This window comes from Balaenoptera musculus, chromosome 2, assembly GCF_009873245.2.
Source record: "Balaenoptera musculus isolate JJ_BM4_2016_0621 chromosome 2, mBalMus1.pri.v3, whole genome shotgun sequence".
NCBI classification, from domain to species: Eukaryota; Metazoa; Chordata; class Mammalia; order Artiodactyla; family Balaenopteridae; genus Balaenoptera; species Balaenoptera musculus.
In genome coordinates, this window is record NC_045786.1 from 38,007,098 (window position 1) to 38,028,128 (window position 21,031).

The 21,031-nt window shown below is 39.2% G+C and overlaps 1 protein-coding gene across 1 annotated transcript in view; it reads left to right on the top strand.

Moving 5' to 3' along the window:
- Positions 1 to 21,031, top strand: part of AP3S2 (adaptor related protein complex 3 subunit sigma 2) — a 55,596-nt gene that overhangs the window by 8,177 nt on the left and 26,388 nt on the right. The window contains exon 4 of the mRNA XM_036842304.1: positions 14,827 to 14,898. Within this exon, the coding sequence (XP_036698199.1) occupies positions 14,827 to 14,898 (72 nt within the window). The remainder of the gene's footprint in view (positions 1 to 14,826; positions 14,899 to 21,031) is intronic.

Genomic DNA, 21,031 nt, shown 5'->3' on the forward strand with positions numbered 1-21,031 from the left:
CTCAGTAGGTTTTAGTACAGTAAGACCTCTATTATGTAAGTTATTTTTTAAACTCAGACTAAAAAATCATACTGCTTAAGTGTATTTTATGGAGTAAATTGGTTATGATCCAAAAGCTTCTCATAGAGAAAATGTTAGATACTGCATTTTTTAAAAAAATTTATTTATTTATTTTATTTTTGGCTGCATTGGGTCTTCGCTGCTGCGCGCAGGCTTTCTCTAGTTGCGGAGAGTGGGGGCTACTCTTTGTTGCCGTGCTCAGGCTTCTCATTGCGGTGGCTTCTCTTGATGCGGAGCACAGGCTCTAGGTGCGCGGGCTTCGGTAGTTGCAGCACGTAGGCTCAGTAGTTGTGGCTCGCGGGCTCTGGAGCGCAGGCTCAGTGGTTGTGGTGCACGGGCTTATTAGTTACTCTGCAGCATGTGGGATCTTCCCGGACCAGGGATTGAACCTGTGTACCCTGCATTGGCAGGCGGATTCTTAACCACTGCGCCACCAGGGAAGTCCCAGATATTGCATATTTTTATTGGACAGAATTATTAAATAAAATCTTAGCCAATAATCGGTTGAACCAAGGAGTCATGAGACCTGGCTCTTGTTTTGGACTCTCCCGTTAGCAAGCAGCATGGTCTTAAATCATTTAAGTTTTGTTGGCGTTAGGGTTTTTGTTTTATGTTTTGGCTCTGTGTGTGTGTGTGTGTTTATTTGGATTTATAAGTATACTAGGTGTTCTTTCTAGCTCTAAAATTCTTTCTCAGGAATACTGCATACTAGAAGAATTATTTATTATGTCCAAATAGTCTTTATTCCAAGGATACAAGTCAGTTTAACAATAACATATGCTTAGAGTCTCTATTACAACAGTAAGAAAAATATAACTAATATAATTTCATCAGTAGATGCCGAGAGAAATGATTACCCAAGTTATATTTCTGAAATACTCTTAAATTGGAATTGGAAGCATTTTTACTTGATTATTTAGTGCATGTTTTCTTTATTCAGTATAAACTATTTATTGTTGAAGAAATAATACACTTATGTGGTTCAAAATTCAAAAGGCATACCAAGAGTATACAGTGAAAAACATCTTTCTTCTCTTCTCCCCCAGTCACCCAGAAACAGCCAATTTTAGTTTTAAAACCAGGAGCCAGAGCCAGTGTTTTCTCAGGGGAGAAATCTACAGGCATTTATGAAAACAAGGTGTCTCTTACTGTTTACTCTAATTTGAGCAAACATTTGTAATGAGTGATTAAAAAAGAAATGAAGAAGTAACATAGTAAAGGAGGAGAGAGGTAAGTTATTACTGTAAGAGAGCCTGATTATGTACCTAGTAAACCTTAAAAAAAAATGGGGGGAGATTGTAGCAAGTAATGAATGATACGAGCAAAATGGCAGAATATGAGATCAATTCGTCAAAATTGAATTTCCTATTTTTTGTGAAAACAGCTAGGAAATTCATAATTAAAGAAATTTCACTTATGGTAGTGACAAAGGATATTTAGTGTTTGGAAATTAACTTAGTATGGAATACTTGATATTGATTCCAATAAAATTGTAAAAATCTTTGTTTGTTTATTTATTTATTTATCTGGCTGCGCCGGGTCTTAGTCGGAGCACGCGGGATCTTTAGTTGCTGCATGTGGGATCTAGTTTCCTGACCAGGGATCGAACCCAGGCCCCCTGCATTGGGAGCATGGAGTCTTAGCCACTGGACCACCAGTGAAGTCCCTAAAATTGTAAAATTTTAAAGGAAAAACATAAAGGAATACTTGAAATCAGTGGAGCTACAAGCCCTCCCCTTACTGGGAAGAGCTGAGCAAAGATGACAGTAGTAATCGATAGATTAAATGGGGAACCAAGTATAAATCCAGAAGATCTTTTTTCTTTTTAATTTTTTTTTGGCCATGCCGCACGGCATGCGGGGTCTTAGTTCCCCAACCAGGGATCCAAACTGTGCCCCTTCCAGTGGAAGCATGGAGTCTCAACCAGTGGACTGCCAGGGAAGTCCCAATCCAGGAGATCGTATAGAACTTGGTAAAGAGAAAGTTTATGAGGAAAAATGAATGGCCAAGAAATGCAAAAGTATGTTCTGAGGGAAGAAGGGCAGTAATGAGTGACTGGCTTCACTAGGCTTCAGAATATATAATGGTTGCAGATGAAATTATTATCTACCTAGAAAATCCAAAGCAATCAACTGGAAAACAATTAGAATTAGCAATATAGTTCAGTAAGGGACTGGATACAAGTTTAATGTATAAAAACTAATAGCTTTCCCTTAGCAATAATAAGTTAGAAAATATAATATTTAAAAGGGGCCCATTCACAGTAGGAAGACGTTCCTTAAGATACCCAAGAATAAATGTAAAAAATGTTAAGTTCTATATGAAGAAAACTTAAAATTCTACTGAAAATATGATAAAAGAGCAAAAAAAATGAATAAAACATACCCTTTGCCTGTGGAAAAAACTTTTTAAACTGTCAGTACAGTTGACCCTTGAACAACACAGGGGTTAGAGGTGCTGACCCACCATGCTGTCGAAAATCCCTATATAATTTATAGTAGGCCCTCCTGTATACCCAGTTCCTCCGTATACACGGTTCCTCCATATCCGTGGTTCTGCATCTTCAGATTCAACCAACTGGGGATTGTATAGTACTATAGTGTTTACTATTGAAAAAAATCTGAGTGTAAGTGGACCCGCACTGTTCAAACCTGTGTTGTTCAAGTGTCAACTGTACTTCCAGCTTATAAATTACTGAAAACCCAATCAGAATCCCAATAAGATTATTGCTGTTTTTAAAATAATTTTTATTGTGAAACGTATATACAAAAACTACGGAAAACATGCCTATACAGTTTGAGGAATGCCAATAAAATGAAACTCTCACCTAGATTAAGAAATAGTACATTGCTAGTACCTCAAAGCTCCCGTATGTCCCTCCTCAATTCCGTCTGCCTTGTTCATTGCATCCTTCTTCAGACTTTTTAAAAAATATTTATTTATTTATTTTCCTTTTTTTCTTTTTCTTTTTTTTTGGCTGTGTTGGGTCTTCATTGCGGCTCATGGACTTCTCTCTAGTTGTGGTGTGTGGGTTTTCTCTCTCTAGTTGTGGCATGTGGGCTCCAGAGTGCGTGGGCTCTGTAGTTTTTGCAGCACGTGGGTTCTCTCGTTGAGGCACTCGAGCTCAGTAGTTGTGGCGCGTGGGTTTGGTTGCCCCATGGCATGTGGGATCTTAGTTCCCCAACCAAGGATCGAACCTGCGTGCCCTGCATTGCAAGGTGGATTCTTTACCACTGGACCACCAGGGAAGTCCCTTTCTTCAGACTTTTAAGTTGATCATTGCTTTGCTTCTCTTTATAGTTTTATCATGTGATGTATATTCCCTAAATGATACTTTGTTAGTTTGGAAAAACTGAGTGTAAGTGGTTGTGTAACGAAAGGATAATTTGCCACTACTAGATGAAAGCTCCCGCAAGAAGATAAGCTGAACAGTGTCACCGTCTGGCTTCAGTATCCCTGAGGGTTTACAAGAGGCCTTTCTGAGGAAGTCTGAGGGCAAGGTCATGTGAGTGATTCCAGGGAAACTTAGAGCTCACCGTAGTTGGGGCATTAGCCTCTGGCTGTCTTGGAGGAACATGACAGGAGGAATGGACCACTGCATTTTCTGCTTCTCACCTTTCATAACCTCTGTATTTCAAGAGTAAATCAAAGTAGAACATTTCAATGGGGGATGGGTAAAATGAGTGTTCTCAGCTGATCCAGGCAGCAGAGCAGTAGAACAGATACTAGATGGTTTGATTGTTTCCATTTTCCTTTTTTTTTTATTAGTTTGATTGTTTTCATTTTCCTTTTTTTAAATTAACCCAAATAGAACTACTGTAAGTCTTTATGCAAACTGTTGTGCCTGTTCACACCCCAATGAAATTCCTGGATCAAGGGATTAATATTTCTAATTATAATGCATGTTGCTAGATAGATATTTGGGAAGGTTATATTAATTTATAATGCTTCCAGAACTATATGAGTTTATGTTTCTTCCTAACTCCAGCATTGAAATACGTCATTTTTAATTTCTACTCGGAGGTGAGTGGTACCTCACAAATGTCTGAATTTTTATTTTTATTAATCATGCCAACTTTTCCCATGTGTGAATTTACAGTGTTCTTTTTCATGTAAACCTTTTGTAATAGAAACATTTGTCCAGTTAAGTCTAGTTCCTGGTTTATAATATAATATTTCATCTATTGTAAGATACACATTTTTTCACACTTTAATAACTAACATGAGGATGTATATTACAGTAGATGACATCTTACAGTTACAATTGACAGCATTTTTTTCTTTGTTAGTACAAAAATAATGGTTTGTCTTACAGTCAATGAAAAAGTAATTCTTTGTATATTTTTGTTTATTTTAAAACTAACTTTTTTCTAAACGATTCTATTAAATGTAAATAATCCATTTATACCTCCCCTTGTTGAAGAAACCTTAATGTATAATATGTTAAGTTTAGAGTAAAATCCAAACTCCCTATCACAACCTGCAAGGCCTGACATGGTCTGGCTCCTTTGTCTCTCTCTGTCCGATCTCACCATATACACTGTCACCTTCACTCTAGCCATTCCAGCCTCCTTTCTGCTCCTCAGGTCCAAGTACATTTTTGCTTCAGGGCCTTTGCACCTGTTCTGTCCACTGGAGTGCTTTTTCCCAGGTTTTTCACTCTTCAGCTCTTCAAAAGACTGGCTTCTTCATTCGTGACTCAGCTCAAATGTTAATCCTCAGAGAGACTTTCTTGACACTGTTTGAAGTAACCCCCATCGCATCATCCTATTTACTTCCTTCAGAGCACTTGTGACAATGGAAAAGATCTTGTTTATCTGCCTCATTCTTCCCACACCCAGAACATAACCCAGACAAGAATGTGACTTGCTGACTGAGGTATCCCCAGAGTACACCCGTGTGTGCCTAGTACACAGTAATCACTCGCTATTTAGTGTTTACTCTTCACTTTGTTCCACTGAGTTATGTTTCTCTTTCTGTGTTAGTTTTGCACTGTTTTACTTGTTGTTAATGTAGGTTCAGGGCTTCCCTGGTGGCACAGTGGTTAAGAATCCGCCTGCCAATGCAGGGGACACGGGTTCGAGCCCTGGTCCGGGAAGATCCCACGTGCTGCGGAGCAACTAAGCCTGTGCGCCACAACTACTGAGCCTGCGCTCTAGAGCCTGCGAGCCACACCTACTGAAGCCCGCGTGCCGCAACTACTGAAGCCTGCGTGCCTAGAGCCCATGCTCTGCAACAAGAGAAGCCACCGCAATGAGAAGCCCGCGCACCACAACGAAGCGTAGGCCCCGCTCCCCGCAACTAGAGAAAGCCTGTGCGCAGCAACAAAGACCCAATGCAGCCAAAAATAAATAAAAATAAAAATAAATTTATTAAAAAAAAATATTTATATATATATAGGTTCATATCCCTAGTAAGAGCAGTTATTCCCCTTGCGTGCGGTTCTTTTTCAGAATATTCTCCGATATTTATAACCATTTATTCATCCTTATACATTTTTGAATAATTTGTAAAGGTCCCAAAAGTCCCTGTTGGATTTTAATTAGAAGTGAATTTAAAGTAGCATTTCCTTGCATTTATTCATTCCTTCTTTCAAATCTTTCATTACAGTTTTGTTTTTCAAAAAAGGTCCTAATATCTCATGGTTTATTCTGGAGTTTTAGGATAGTAAGCTTTTATTCATCATTATATTCACAAATATTTCTTTACCATTATACAACCATCCCTCTAATTCTTAGATTACGCTGTTCATTATTTGCACTTCAGCATAGTTGAAACTATCCACTTTTATGTTTATCTCCTCTACTTCTTCACTAGTCATAAGTTTATCTTCCAATTGGGACAAAATTCCAAATCATTTGTTTTCAGTTAAAAAATGTTTTAATAAGTTTTTAGCACAAAGATTATTTAAATCTTTTTAACACACACAAGATTTATTTCAGTATATTCTGAGATATGGAACTGAGTTTCTTTTTCTCTGTATCATGTTCCAGTTTCTTCAAATTATTCAGTCTCCCATTGTTTTGCTACTTCTAGTTTAACTTAAATTTCTGTATAAATGTAGGCCCCTTTGTGGAATTTCAAGTACATTGTTTGGGGTTTTTAAAATTATACAAGTAGTACCTGAATATATTCTTTTTATTAAAAAAAAGTAAGGTTTTTTTTTAAACAGTTTTATTGGGATATAATTCACATACCATACAATTTATCCATTTGAAGTGGATTTATCCATTTAGTGGATTTTAGTATATTCACAAAGTTGTATAGCCATCATCACAACCAATTTTAGAACATTTTCATCACCCCAAAAAGAAACCTCTTACTCATTATAGTCACTTCCCATTTGCCTCCAACTGCCTCCTCACTCCAGCCCTAGGCAACCATTAATTTACTTCCTGTATCTATAGTTTTGCCTATTATGGACATTTCATAAAAATAGATTTGTATAATATGTGGTCCTTCTGGACCACAGAAGGACCACAGAAGACTGGCTTCTTTAGCATAATAGTTTCAATATCCATCCATTGTTGTAGCATGTATCAGTATTCCATTCCTTTTTTTTATTATTAATTTTTATTGGAGTATAGTTGATTTACAATGTTGTATTAGTTTCTGCTGTACAGCAAAGTGAATCAGTTATACATATACATATTATCTACTCTTTTTGAGATTCTTTTCCCATATAGATCATTACAGAGTATAACAGTAAATTTATTAAGTATAATGGAGAAGTCCTCCCCCTTAGCATTCATTCCCCTCTCATATACCACTCCCCTTTCTAGAGGTAGTCACTATTAAGTCTTTTAATGCATGTACACACACACACACGTGTCACATACATTATTTAATTTTTAAGTAAAAAGTAATCTCACTACATACATAGTTCTGCAACTTGCTTTTTTAATCACTTATAAGTCTTGGAGCTTTTTCCACTTCATATATGCTTTTTAGTGATGCATGATTTTCTACAATATTAATATATCATAGTCTTTTATTTATAATCTTTTATTCAATACCCTACCTGTGGGCATTCAGGTTTCTCCCAGTTTCTTCCTATTGCAAATTATTGTGCAATGATATCCTTGCACATGCATCTGTATGCACGTGTGTTAGTTTCTTTAGGATAGATTCCTAAAATTGGAATTGCTGCTTTAATTAAAGATGTATGCTTTTTAAATTGTTAGATAGTGCCTGATTGCCTCTCCCTAAAGTCCTATTTCCCCATAACCTTACGAGTTTTAAATATTAAGGATATTTTCAAATGTTTGCCATCTTATGGGTGAAAAAATAGAAATTTGTTGTTTTCCCTAGCTTTCTTGAATACTAGTGAGGCCGCATATCTTTTTTTTTTTAAATTAATTTATTTATTTTTGCTGTGTTGGGTCTTCGTTTCTGTGCGAGGGCTTTCTCTAGTTGTGGCAAGCGAGGGCCACTCTTCATCGTGATGCGCGGGCCTCTCATTATCGCGGCCTCTCTTGCTGTGGAGCACAGGCTCCAGAAGCGCAGGCTCAGTAGTTGTGGCTCACGGGCCTAGTTGCTCCGCAGCGTGTGGGATCTTCCCAGACCAGGGCTCGAACCCGTGTCCCATGCATTAGCAGGCAGATTCTCAACCACTGCGCCACCAGGGAAGCCCGCCACATATCTTTTACTGTTTACCAGTCATTTTGTATTCGAAAATGTCTGACCACAGCATTTGTCCACTTTTCTAATGGCTCATTTGTTTTTTAAAATCTATTTATTTATTTATTTATTTTTAAATTTTTTGGCTGCGTTGGGTCTTTGTTGCTGCACGCGGCCTTTCTCTAGTTGCGGCGAGCAGGGGCTCCTCTTCGTTGTGGTGTGCGGGCTTCTCATTGAGGTGGCTTCTCTTGTTGTGGAGCATGGGCTCTAGGCACGTGGGCTTCAGTAGTTGTGGCACGTGGGCTCTAATTGTGACTCACAGGCTCTAGAGTGCAGGCTCAGTAGTTGTGGTGCACGGGCTTAGTTGCTCCACGGCATGTGGGATCTTCAGTTGTAGTGCATGGGCTTAGTTCCATGGCATGTGGGATCTTCCCGGACCAGGGCTCGAACCAGTATCCCCTGCATTGACAGGCAGATTCTTAACCACTGCGCCACCAGGGAAGTCCAGCTCATTTGTTTTATTCATTTGTAAGCGTTTGTTTTTTTCCTAGCTTTATGGATACTAATCCTTTTCTGTTATATTTATTGCAGATATTTTCTCCTAGTCCATTTGTCTTTTAACTTTATGTAGTTAGGTGTGCTTGTCTTTTTTCTTGTAGCTTGAAGGTATATAAAAATATTCTCCAGTATTGCCATTGCTTTTTTTTTCTTTTGAGATAACCATTTTTATTATCACCACCCAGCTTATTTGTGCTTGATTATGTAGCACATTGGCCAGATTGTCTAAAGAAATCTACATAACATTTCTTTCATTTTTCAAGAGATGAAAATAACTGTAAAAAGTTAACAAAAGTACACAAGACAGTGGACGCAAAAAAATCTGTGTGTGAGATTTTATCCCATCTGCAGCTTTTATATATTTGAAAAGTAGAATTCATGAGCTAAAAAATATTGTCCTATCAAAGTTTGTTTTTTTGGTTTTTTTTTTAAATTTTATTTATTTTTGGCTGCGCTTTGTCTTTGTTGCTGCGCGTGGGCTTTCTCTAGTTGTGGTGAGCAGGGGCTACTCTTTGTTGCGGTGCGCGTGCTTCTCGTCGCAGAGCACGGGCTCTAGGTGTGCAGGATTCAGTAGTTGAAGCACGCGGGCTTGGTAGTTGTGGCATGTGGGCTCAGTAGTTGCGACACGTGGGCTCTAGGGCACGCGGGCTTCAGTAGTTGTGGTGTGCTGGCTCAGTAGTTGTGGCTTGCGGGCGCTAGAGCGCAGGCTCAGTAGCTGTGGTGCAAGGGCTTAGTTGCTCCGTGGCATGTGGGATCTTCCCGGACCAGAGATTGAACCCATGTCCCCTGCATTGGCAGGTGGATTCTTAACCGCTGCACCACCAGGGAAGTCCCCTCCTATCAAGTTTGATAGAAGTAGATTTAACCTGATTACAATATTAACACCAGTATCATTGATTTAATAGTTATAAAAAATGATGTTTTTCTTTTTTCCCCCAGGTTTATCAAGGTATAATTGATGTATAACACATAACATTGTGTAAAGTTAAGAGGTATAGTGTATTGACTTGATCTACTTATATATTGCAAAATGATTACCACCATATCAAACTAACATCTCTTATCATGTCACAAAATTATCATTTCTTTTTTGTGGTAAAAATCATATTTTTCAATATACTAAAGTCAGCATGACATCCATGCAAATTAGAATGCTGGCTGTTTGGTGCGCAAAGACCTGACTTCAGAACAAGAACTCTGTAAGTCCCATACTTTTTTTTTTTGTTTTTTTTGGCCGTGCCTTGTAGTATGCGGGATCTTAGTTCCCCAACCAGGGATCAAACCCATGCCCCCTACAGTGGAAGCACGGAGTCTTAACCACTGGATCGCCAGGGAAGTCCCTCCCATACTTTAAATGTGTGATCTTTTTCAACCTGTATCCATTCCTTGCATTGAAGATGTGAGACCCAATCCTACTCCTCTTTGTGTATGAGTTTATGATCTTTTCATACTGAGCATCTAGATTTCCACATACTACTTAACGTTGCTTCAGAGTCTTGTAACTTTCTTCATCAGCTGAACTATATCCAGTGTTTTCCTTTTTATTTCTGTTCAGCCAATTTCATTGGAGTCACAGCTGCCGTGTTATAATAGCTAAATGTGGCTATTCTGATCTCTGCCAAAGGTTTAGCTTGTGGGGCTGCCCTTTGAGCCTCTGTAGCTACCTGAGGAGTTACTTGTGTTCTTGATGGCAACAGGGCAGCAACATTGAGAACAGAATCTCCAGTAGCTGCAGCTGTTTCTTCTTGTTTTTGTTTTTCCACCATTTCCTTTTCTTGTAATTTGTCTGCCCTTTCCAACCTTGTAGGATCAAGACCTTTTCCATTCCTTGCTTCTACTAAGGTGATGCCTTTTATGATACTTAGATCTTGAATGACTTTTGCCTCTTGATGATTTTCATTCTTTGCATTTGTGTCTGTTCTCACCATTTTCAGATGAATTTAGTTGCTCTTTTCCTTTGTGAGGAGAATGTTCTTTGTCATTTTATTCCTCAGATTTGTTTCTTAATTTAGTTTTAGATTCATGTCATATTATTTTGCCATCTGAGTCTGTAGCACCTTCATTTCAGTCCCTTCATGCATTAGCATGCTGTTTGCTTATTATGTTCTGGCTCCTGTGGTTTCTTCCTACATTATCTGACTTTTGTTTCCTTTCTCTTGACCTTGATTATGATCTTGAATAATGATGTTTTGAGAAAGCTTTAGGAGAAACAGATACGTCTGACTGTTCGTTTTGATCTCTATCTGGGGATGTCTTTTCTGGAGCTATTCCATCTTATTCTGGATCACTAGCCTACTGAGAACCCAATTGTTACGGACTAAATTGTGTCCCCCCAAAATTTGTATGTTGAAGCCTTTAACCCCCAATGTGACTGTATTTGGAGACGGGGCCTTTAAGGAAGTAAGTTAAACTAGGCCTAAGGGTGGGGTTCTGATCTCATGCAGCTGGTGTTCTTATAATTATGAAGAGGAAGAGACACCAGAGATCTCTTTCTTTCCACATGCACAAACCAAGGAGAGGCCATTCAAGGACACAGGGAGAAGGCAGCTGTCTGCAAGCCAGGAGGAGAAATTGCTCCTGACAAACCTTGATCTAGGACTTCTAACCTCCAACACTGTGAGAAAATGTCTGTTGTTTAAGCCACACAGACTTAGTTACTACCATGTGGTATTTTGTTGTGGCAGCCGAAGCAGACTAATACACCAATCTTAATTTCATTAACCCTCTTTAGTGAAAACAGCCCCTTGGCACAGTGCTGCTGAGAAATATGGGCTGCTTCTCCTCACGTGTCCTGGCACTAGGCAGTGTCTCCACTTGCTGCTTTTAACAGTGTCAGCTAACCAGAAGCATCTCACAGAATGACTAAATCATTTCCAAGAGAGACCCAGATGGCATAAAATGTATCTGCCATTGCTTTGTTAGTTTTTTTTTTTTACATGTAGCTCAGTATCTTTAAGGTATGATAGATACAATATTTTTTACCCCAAAGGATAGCCATTTGTCCCGACACTATTTATTGTCTAGGTCATCTTTTCCCATCAATTTAAAATACCACCTTTATCAAAAATTGTATTTTCTTGGCATGGGAGGCTCCATGCAAAATGAAGTGCCTCTACCCCCAGACCTACCAGGGCAGGACAAAGGAGGGGACATCTGCAATAGAGGGAGAGGAAGAGGATTTGGTGGTGCCAACCATTGGAGGCTACATGAATGCTGGCACCCGGTAGGGGAGCTACAGATATGGAGGCAACTTGGTGACAGCAGGCTACGGTGACTTTTTCACAGACTGCTACAGCTATCATGATTCTGGGTCTTCTAGAGCATGTAAAAGTATTCCGCACAAAATCAACTTTCTACTTCAATTTTCTCAAACTTCAAAACCCAAAGTGTCTGTGCTGTGTCCCTGTGCTTCACTGCGTTTGTCAACTGTGACTTTTCACTGAAACTTATCTGAAATTCATAGCCTATAGAATTTAAGACAATGGCAGTTTTTAATCATGCCGTGTCTTTGAACTTGATCTATTGACATTCACAATAAGTGGAAAACAATTTTCAGAGAATGCATTTTTGTTCAGACTTGCACAGGATTCTAGAACCAGCGTTATTCAACATTAAGGCAAAAGCCCACCTTTGCTTTTTATGGGAAGTATTACTTTATTTAAGAGACAGATGATGCATTTTAATCTACATCATTTTAATCTACATTACCTTAATTTACAGTAGGTTTTTTTTAATGAACTTTGACCTTTTAATAAATTTCCAACACATGTTTATGCCTTTGATAGTAATGAAAATGATTTATCCCATCCAGAAAAAAAAATTGTTTTTTTACAAACATGTATATGTTTCAGTATTTTATATTCTGTCCCACTGATCCATAGTTTTATTTCTATCTTAGTATTACACTCCTTTAATTACCAAAGCTTTACAATGAATTTTGATACCTAGTAAGACCAGTCATTCCTTATTATCATTGTCCAAATGTTCTTGGTATTCTTTCACATTTTATTTTCTGTAAGAATTTTAGACTTTGTCAGTTTCATGTTTTAAAAAGTCCTCTTGGGAGCTCCCACACTTCTAAGTTCATTTTCTTCCTTTAAAACTATAGAACATGAATTTTAAAAGAACATATATACCCACAAGGGCAGAGAGAACAGGAGAGAAGGCAATAGCAAGGAATATTTTGAAAGAAGGGAAGAATGTGAATGCCTAGTATTGACTTGGCTGGTCCAAGGAAGTCACACCCCAGGCCAGCAATAGAGAAAGCTGACAGCCAACCTGCTACACACCATGGAACCCTCAAAAGGCACAAAGCTAGCTGTACAGAGTCTCGCTGTGCTGTGGGTGCGGAGTGGTCAAGGAAAGCTGAGAACCAGTTAGATCCCTAAGTCCTTTCTCCAATTCTAGACATAGTTGATGGTGCAAGTCAGGGGGATTAAGTGAACATATGCCTTGTGAATGTTGTATACTAACTTTCCAACCCTTTTCCTGCCACTTAGCTCCCCAATTCCTGGCAGCTAGTCTTTTACTCTTTAGGCAGGAGATTGTAAAATTCCTCTGGGAAATCTGATCAATGTAAGGGAAATGAAATTAAAAAGCCCAAGGCGGTGGAGGAGGGTAGGATTCCCAGCAAATAGCCATTATTACAGAGCTTCCAATCAGCCTTTAATTCTTATGAATAAAAAACAAGGATAATCAGACATCTGGGGGAAGGCTCTGACATGGAAAATGGAGACTAAAACAAACAGTGAAATTCAACTCATTTTAACAATAAAGCAAACAGCCCCCTATCTGTAAGCCACAGAGAAATAAATAAAGACAAACAAAAATGGGCTCATAAACAGGAAACACAGAGCAGAATGATCTCTTAAAAATTAAAAACATGAGAGGAAAATGAGACAGAAAAGATAAGAAAATGGGAGGTCTAATACCGCAATATAAACAGCTTCAAAAAAGAAAGGTGAGGAACATGGAAGGGAGGAAATTCTCAACAAAATTATTTGATGAAATTTCCTCAAACTGAAGGACTTGAGGAGTTGGCGGATTGTAAGGGCTCACTGCCCAGCACAGTGACTGAAAACCCATATTTATGTATGTTATCCTTACAGTGGATATTAAGTCATTGTTAAAAATGTATAGAGTTATAAATAATGCTATTATGAAATTATATGTGTTTTTTGGCATACATTTGTATGCATTTCTTTTGAGTATGTACCTAAGAGTAGAATTGCTGGGTCATAGAGTATTAGTAAATAATGTCAAATAGTTTTCCAGAGTGGTTGGAAGTATAGTTTCCATTTATATCAATTTGTACCCAGTCAAAAACAAAAAACTCAAATGTCTATAGGAAATGGATAAATAAATTTAAGAATGAAGTACTATACAGCAGTGAATATGTACAAGATTTTATGACATGCAACAACATGGAAGAATTCACAAACATTGTTGAGTGAAAGAAGCCAAACGAAAAGAATACATGATGTATGACGCCTTCTATGTAAATTCAAGGACAGGCAAAACTAAACTGTGACGGTAGGAGTCAGGGTGGTGGTTACCTTTGGAGAGGATACGGTCTGAGGGGGCATGAAGGGGGCTTCTAGGGAACTGGTAGTGCTCCATTTCAATATTTGGGTGGTGGTTACATGATATGCTCATTCTGAAAATTCATTAAGCTATACCCTTATAGCTTAATTATAAAGTGTTTATTTATAATATATAAATTATAAAGTGTTTACCCTTTAAACACTTTTCTGTTTAAATGTTATATTTAAAGTAAATTAAAATCGTAAGCATGTTAATTAAGTTGATTCATGGAAAAGTGTTTTGAAGATAATGTTCATTGAAATTAGCAGGACAGAGCTATGTTAACACCATGATAATGAAAAAATTTTTTTACATGTATATGTGGAGGCTTGGGGAAGGGACATAGTATTATAAGTAGCTGTTACTTCATTATTCTTTTTTTTTTTTTTAATTATATCTCAAAGCTCTTAATTTTTTAAATTTTTATTTATATATATATTTTTTGGCTGTGTTGGATCTTCGTTTCTGTGCGAGGGCTTTCTCCAGCTGCGGCAAGCAGGGGCCACTCTTCATCGCGGTGCGCGGGCCTCTCACTGTCGCGGCCTCTCCCCGTTGCGGAGCACAAGCTCCAGACGCGCAGGCTCAGCAGTTGTGGCTCACAGGCCCAGCTGCTCCGTGGCATGTGGGATCCTCCCAGACCAGGGCTTGAACCTGTGTCCCCTGCACTGGCAGGCAGACTCTCAACCGCTGCGCCACCAGGGAAGCCCCACATTATTCTTTTATATCAGCTGGCATGTTATAAAGGGGGAAAGAAAGCCACATGTGTCTGCTGGTTGTGTTGCTATACTGAAAACAAGATTGTCCTGTCCTCAATTGTCCCCTTCAAATTGGGATAAGTAGGGTGATCAACTAGTGCTGGGAGGTTTGCGGTGGGGTTTTTTTTTTGGGGGGGGCGGGGGTTTGAGATTTATCATAAGGTAAATAGTATCTTGACTGCCCCCTTTACTTTCAGATGTGACATTTATGAAGATGTGACTTGTGTATCTATTTCTCCTTGTTTCCTAGGTTTTTGTGGAGACTCTGGATAAGTGTTTCGAAAATGTTTGTGAATTGGATTTGATCTTCCATATGGATAAGGTAACCTTCTCTTCCAAACCAGGGTTACTAGGAAACTAAGAACTTTGGACATCTCTAGCCATCTGTACACCTTCATGTTCTTTTGGTTTTTTTACTCTAGGGATAGTCCTAGAACCTAAGTTATTAAACTTAATAACTTAAGTTTAATAGTTTGGGGAGTATTTTGCTGAGATTTGTTACCAGTTTTAACACGCACAGGATAATTACTTTGCCTATATTATGGTTCGTGTTTTCACAGACGGACTTCTTGGTTTAGGGCAATGATGGCTTCCAGGCCAATGGTGAGATAAATAGTTTTATATTGATTTTTTTTTTAATTATTCAAACCCTGTTTTCTTTGTAGCTAAGACTCTTTTTCTTTCTTTTTTTTTTTTTAATTTATTTATTTATTTTTAGCTGTGTTGGGTCTTCGTTTCTATGTGAGGGCTTTCTCTAGTTGCGGCGAGTGGGGGCCACTCTTCATTGCGGCGCGCGGGCCTCTCACTATCGCGGCCTCTCTTGTTGCAGAGCACAGGCTCCAGACGCGCAGGTTCAGTAGTTATGGCTCACGGGCCCAGTTGCTCCGCGGCATGTGGGATCTTCCCAGACCAGGGCTCGAACCCGTGTCCCCTGCATTGGCAGGCAGATTCTCAACCACTGCGCCACCAGGGAAGCCCCTATATTGATTTTAAAATGAGTTTCCCAGGCATAGTCCAGTGACAGTGAAGCTTTGAAATAAACACAACATGGTTTTGAACTTAGCTAGTAAAATGTACCATTTTCCTAAAGAGTAATGTAGTGACTAAGACATCAGTTACATAGTTTGAGGTCAGGTGATACTCTGTAGGGAAGCCTGCCAGGCAGAACTGAAGTGGTCCAAAGTACACGTTCTCAGTTTTGTGTTGCTACCATAACTGTGACATGGCTTATGTCCTCAGGTGCCAAATTAAATATGGGAGATAGCCAGCAAGGGGATAGGAGCTGCCACATTTATTTTATCCAACTGGGCACATGCTGTACCCAGTGCTGTTCATTGGTGGAGGTTGGTGCATCTTAGGTTTGCTTGGTCCTGGTTTTTCTTCCACTGATTATTGTCACTATGATCCATGGCCCTTAGAGGGAGATAATGATGTTTAGGAGACTACGACACATTGCTACGCCACGATCCTTTATTAATCTGTTTTCATCATGACGAGGTAGGTTATTTTTAGATCCATCATTGCCATTTAGAGCACTTTCATTTTCCAATAGGATCTTCAGTCTCAGTTAACTCTCCCAGGGTTCTCAGATAGCATTTTCTGGGCTAATGCAGTGGGTGTTGGAATGGAGTACAGTTTTCTCTCTCAACATGTGGGTTGGCTGTGTGGCTCCCTGAGCAGCTTGGTGCAAGAGAATCACAGAACCCCATTCCTTTTATAGATACTTGACTTGGGGCTCCCTGATAGCCTTACAAGGCTTCCGGGACTGACTGATACTTTTGAGGTGGTCACTCTCCCTTTTCATATGAAAGGACTTTAGAAACTTCAGAGACCTCTCAACCTCCTCTTTGCAGGCAATTAGAGTTGTTTTAGGCTTGTCAGTTGTTAAAGGTGCTGCTATCTGGTACTTTCTGTCAAGGAGAGCCATAGCTCTAGTTTCCTTCTGTACTAGTGGGGAAAAAAAGTTAAGACTTAAAGAAACTTGAGACTATGGAGGGAACAGAAGAATGCTTTCTATAGGCCTTATTATTATTTTAAAACAATTTTTTTTAAAATTGTGAAATACAAGGTGTTAACCTTGGGGTTACCACCTGGTTTCAAAGTAGATTCCTTTGGGGATGCCACCTGTTGCTTACCAAGCCGGTCTCAGCTCATGGATTAAGGGATAGGCTTTGCTTGGGAATTCCCAAGCAAGAGAAGAGGAGGCACAGGTCTCCCATCCTCCCATTGTCCCCATGGCAAGGTGTGTCAGGGCCTGTCTCTGATAGAGTGGCTTCCCGCCCCCTTCTCCCAATGCCCTTTCTTTTTTTTTTTTTTTTAAAGAAACTCTATATTCTTTTTTATTTAAAATTTTTTTTTTAATTTTTGGCTGCATCGGGTGTTCATTGCTGCACGTGGTCTTTCTCCAGTTAAGGCAAGCAGGGGCTACTCTTCGTTACGGTGTGGGGGCTTCTCATCACGGTGGCCTGTCCCGTTGAGGAGCACGGGCTCCATGCACGCGGGCTTCAGTAGTTGTGGCGCACGGGCTTAGTTGCTCCGTGGCATGTGGGATCCTCCCAGACCAGGGCTTGAACCCGTGTCCTCTGCATTGGCAGGCAGACTCCCAACCACTGCGCCACCAGGGAGGCCTTGCCCTCTCTATTTATCAGACAACTGCAGGAGCAGACTTACCAGTGAGGAGATACACAAACTGCCTGATACTAGGCAGTCTGTATTTGGGTGCCAGCTGTCTCTAGAAGTTGTCTCAGAATGCCAGATGCCTAACACCTGAAAACTTGGGGGCCTATGGGATGATACAGCTGGAGGAGGCAGTTGTGGGTCTTATGGGAAGTTGAGCTTGGTCCTTTGCATTTTAGTGTGCAATTTAGGGTCAATTTGTAAGTTACACACGCGCACGCACACACACACACACACACACAACTGTTGGGATTTTTATTGGAATTGCATTGAATCTATAAAACATTTGAGGAGAATTTACACTTTTACAATATCAGGTTTTATCCATGTTATGGTATAGCCATTTCTTCAGGTCTTCTTTGAGGTTTCTCAGTGAACTTTTGCAATTTTTCCCATAGAGGTTTTTCATATCTTTTATTAAATTTATTCCTAGATACCTGTTTTTTTATGTAATGATGTTTTAAATATTCATTTTTTGTTTATTGCTGCTATATAATATATACATCACTTTATTTCTGCAAGTTGATGTTGAATTCAGAGATTGTGTTAAACACTTACTAATTCTGATATTTTATCTGTAAACATCTTGCCCATTTCTTTTCAATCCTATAGCTTTCTGTCTGTTTCTTGCTTTACTCTACTGACTAGGAACTCCAGTGTAATGCTGAATAGAAGTGGTGATAGTGGGCATCTCATTTTGTTCATAATTTCAAAGTGAAGTCTTCATCTTGTCAGTATTTGCTGTATATATAGTATTTGAAGTATAGCAAGCTTTTGGGTAAATATTCTTTATCAAGTTAAAGGAAGTTTCTTCTCTTTCTAGTGGCTAAGAGTTTTTAGTCATGAAAGGGTGTTAAAATGTATCAAAAGCTTTTTCTCCATCTCCTGAGGTAATCATGTTTTTTGCCTTATCATTCTAATATTGTTCTTTAAATATTTGTGAGGATACCTGCTAAAGCAGTAAAGTAATTACAGTCCCAACTATTTTATTGCATGTGGCTTTTAAAGGAAATAAAAGGCCATAAAAATATTGTTCTTTCTCATATGTCATATCTTCAGATGAGTTCTATGAAGTGTTTTGCTGCTGCTGCACATTCCTTTTACAGTTTATAAAACTTTATTTTTAGTTGCTCTATGACATCAGGAAATTGCTGTCCATATCTCCTAAGGTTTTTGAAAAGTGATGATGCAAGGACCGAATCTCACTGTACTCGTCTGTAGAATGTCTAAAGGTGTCTTCCAACAGGTGACTTTCAGTGGGATTTCAAGCTTACCTTTGCCCTCATGTAGAGCAGTTGGTAATTCAGGCATATCTTCTACTGATAGTAGAAAATGGTCTTTTACTCAGATAGGCAAAGGACCTGTCATAAGACAGGAGGAATGTCACTCTGAACGCAGTCCTTCTTAATTAGTCTCCACCTTAAGTCAGGAATTCTCATCAGGCGGTTACACTCTGCGTTGGGTTGTCATGGATAGCTGCCCCATTCCCCTAAGCAGTTGTGGCTGGAGTAGCAGGCCTGTGTAAGGACCAGAAATGACTGAATTCCTGCTGCCCTGGCAATTTGTTTTTTTCTAATCTTGAGATTTCTTTCTCAGCTTCTAAATTATTTTTGTCAGTGTCCTCTTTTTATTACTGCTGCTCTCTTTACCTCTTCACTCACCCTTTCTTCCTGTCTTAAAGGAAGGTTTATTCCATTCCATTTCTAGAACTAAGTCCTCTTCCTATCTCTCCCTAATATGCAGCATAATCTCGGTTCTTCAACTCGTCTCCAAGGTGTCTTTATTTGCTCCTTCTCCTATAACTACAAATTTCCCCAGGTTGTCCCAATCTCTTACAGAATACAGCTCTCCCCATGCTTCTAGTGCTCCTTTTAACTGTCGTTTCATTTCCATCATTTCATTTAAGGTAAACCTCTTCATGTGTGAGTGATTTATACCCAGTCTTGCATCTACTTCGTCTGTTCCTTTTCTGGAGCCTATAGCCTGGTTTTCACTTCTACCCCAAATTCACTGATTATTTCCTAATTCTGTTTGCCAATCTTCACCTTCTTTAATGTTTCTGCAGTATTTGATGCCGTTGATCATTCCATGAAGCACTGCCTTAATCCTTTTCCTACCTTTGTTTCTGTCACATAGAACCCTCCTGGTTCTCTTATTCTCTTCCCACCTTCTACCAGTAAATTATGATGTCAGTCATCTCTCATTTCACTCTTTTCCGTCTCCTACTTCTATCTTAGATCTTATCTGTTTCTCATACTTAAACTATTATCCACTTAGGTAGTTTGTAAATTGGTATTTCTAGTCCTGATGTGTGGCCTGAGTCTTATTTTTCCCAACTGCTCGAAGACATTTCTTTCTCATTTCATTCTCGTATCTTGTTTCTTCTTGCCACTTCTTATCCGTAGCCAGATTCAGCACGTGTCTCCTGAAAACTGTTTCTTCCCTTAGCTTCCCTTTTCCGGTGGTGCTACCACTATTCTGTGTCATGTACAAGCAAAAACTTTCCTCCTTCTTCCTTGCCCCCAACAGCCAGTCAGTCACTAAAACCTGTGCTTCTTTCCTGTGCTTTCTTTCTTAGAGTCCTTCTTATATCTTGTTCTTAGATTCACTATTTATTGACATTGGTCACACTTGCTTTTATATCTTTCTAGATACGTACTTTTTTCCTGAACCATTTGAGAGTTAGTTGCAGACATCATAACTTTTCAACCCTAAATACTTCAGCAGACCTCTCCTAAGAACAAGGACATTGTCTTATATAATATGTTGTACATAATTCTCTAATATACTTTTTTACAGCATAATTAATTATTAACCACAACATAATTAACATTCAGGAAATTTAACATTAATATATACTGTTATCCAATATATAGTTCATATTTAATTTTCCCCGTTTGACCCAGTAATGTCCTTTATATATATATAAATTTTATAATCCTAGTTTCAATTATGAGTCAGGGAGAGCCACTGTCTTTAGTTATGGTGTCTCTTGATTTCAGTTGTGTCTGTCGGGTTTTCTAACCTTGTTTTCTCTTCATTCTTGTTGATCCTGCACACTGGAATTAGATTCATTTTCCAAAGCACCTTTAGACTAGCTCCCTTGATCACAGACCTGTTTTGGTCCCCCATTATCAAGCTTTGACCCCCCTGGCCAGGCATTCAAGGCTATTCACAGTTTGTCCCTATTCTGTCTTGTCCTTACTTACCATTACTTCTAGCCAGATACCTTCTGCTCTAGCCAGAGTGGACCAGTCTTCATCACTTTGTAATTCCTGCTTCAGAGCCTCTGCCTGAAATGCCTTTCAACATCTCTTTGTAATCCAGCCTGTCATATAAGCTTAGCTCAAATCCTACCACCCTAAAGCTTGTCCTGGTTACCCTGGCCTGTCATCATCTCTGTGGACAATATGTAGTGCTATTTCTGACCTTATGTACCTTAGTTTATGTAAGTTTGTATGTTTTCCCTACTTGACTAGACTGTTCTTTTCTTTGTGTTTGCCCTTGTCTCCCTCACTGGATCTAGCATGGCCCCTTTTACTGAGTGAGGTGTCTACAGGTGAGTGTCACTAAAGAGTTCTCATGTCTCTAGCCTCATAAGCTTCTTCGTGATTTAAAATGCTGCAGGTGGAGTAAAGTTTGATTTCATAGTCTCTGGCATAGTCCTCAACTCTCCAGACTGTGCCATTTAGAGCTTATCTTGCCTGGGGCAGTTGGTTCCCTTCTGCTTTCAGAAATCCCCCAAACACAGCTCAATTTCATGGCTGAGGTGGGTATTG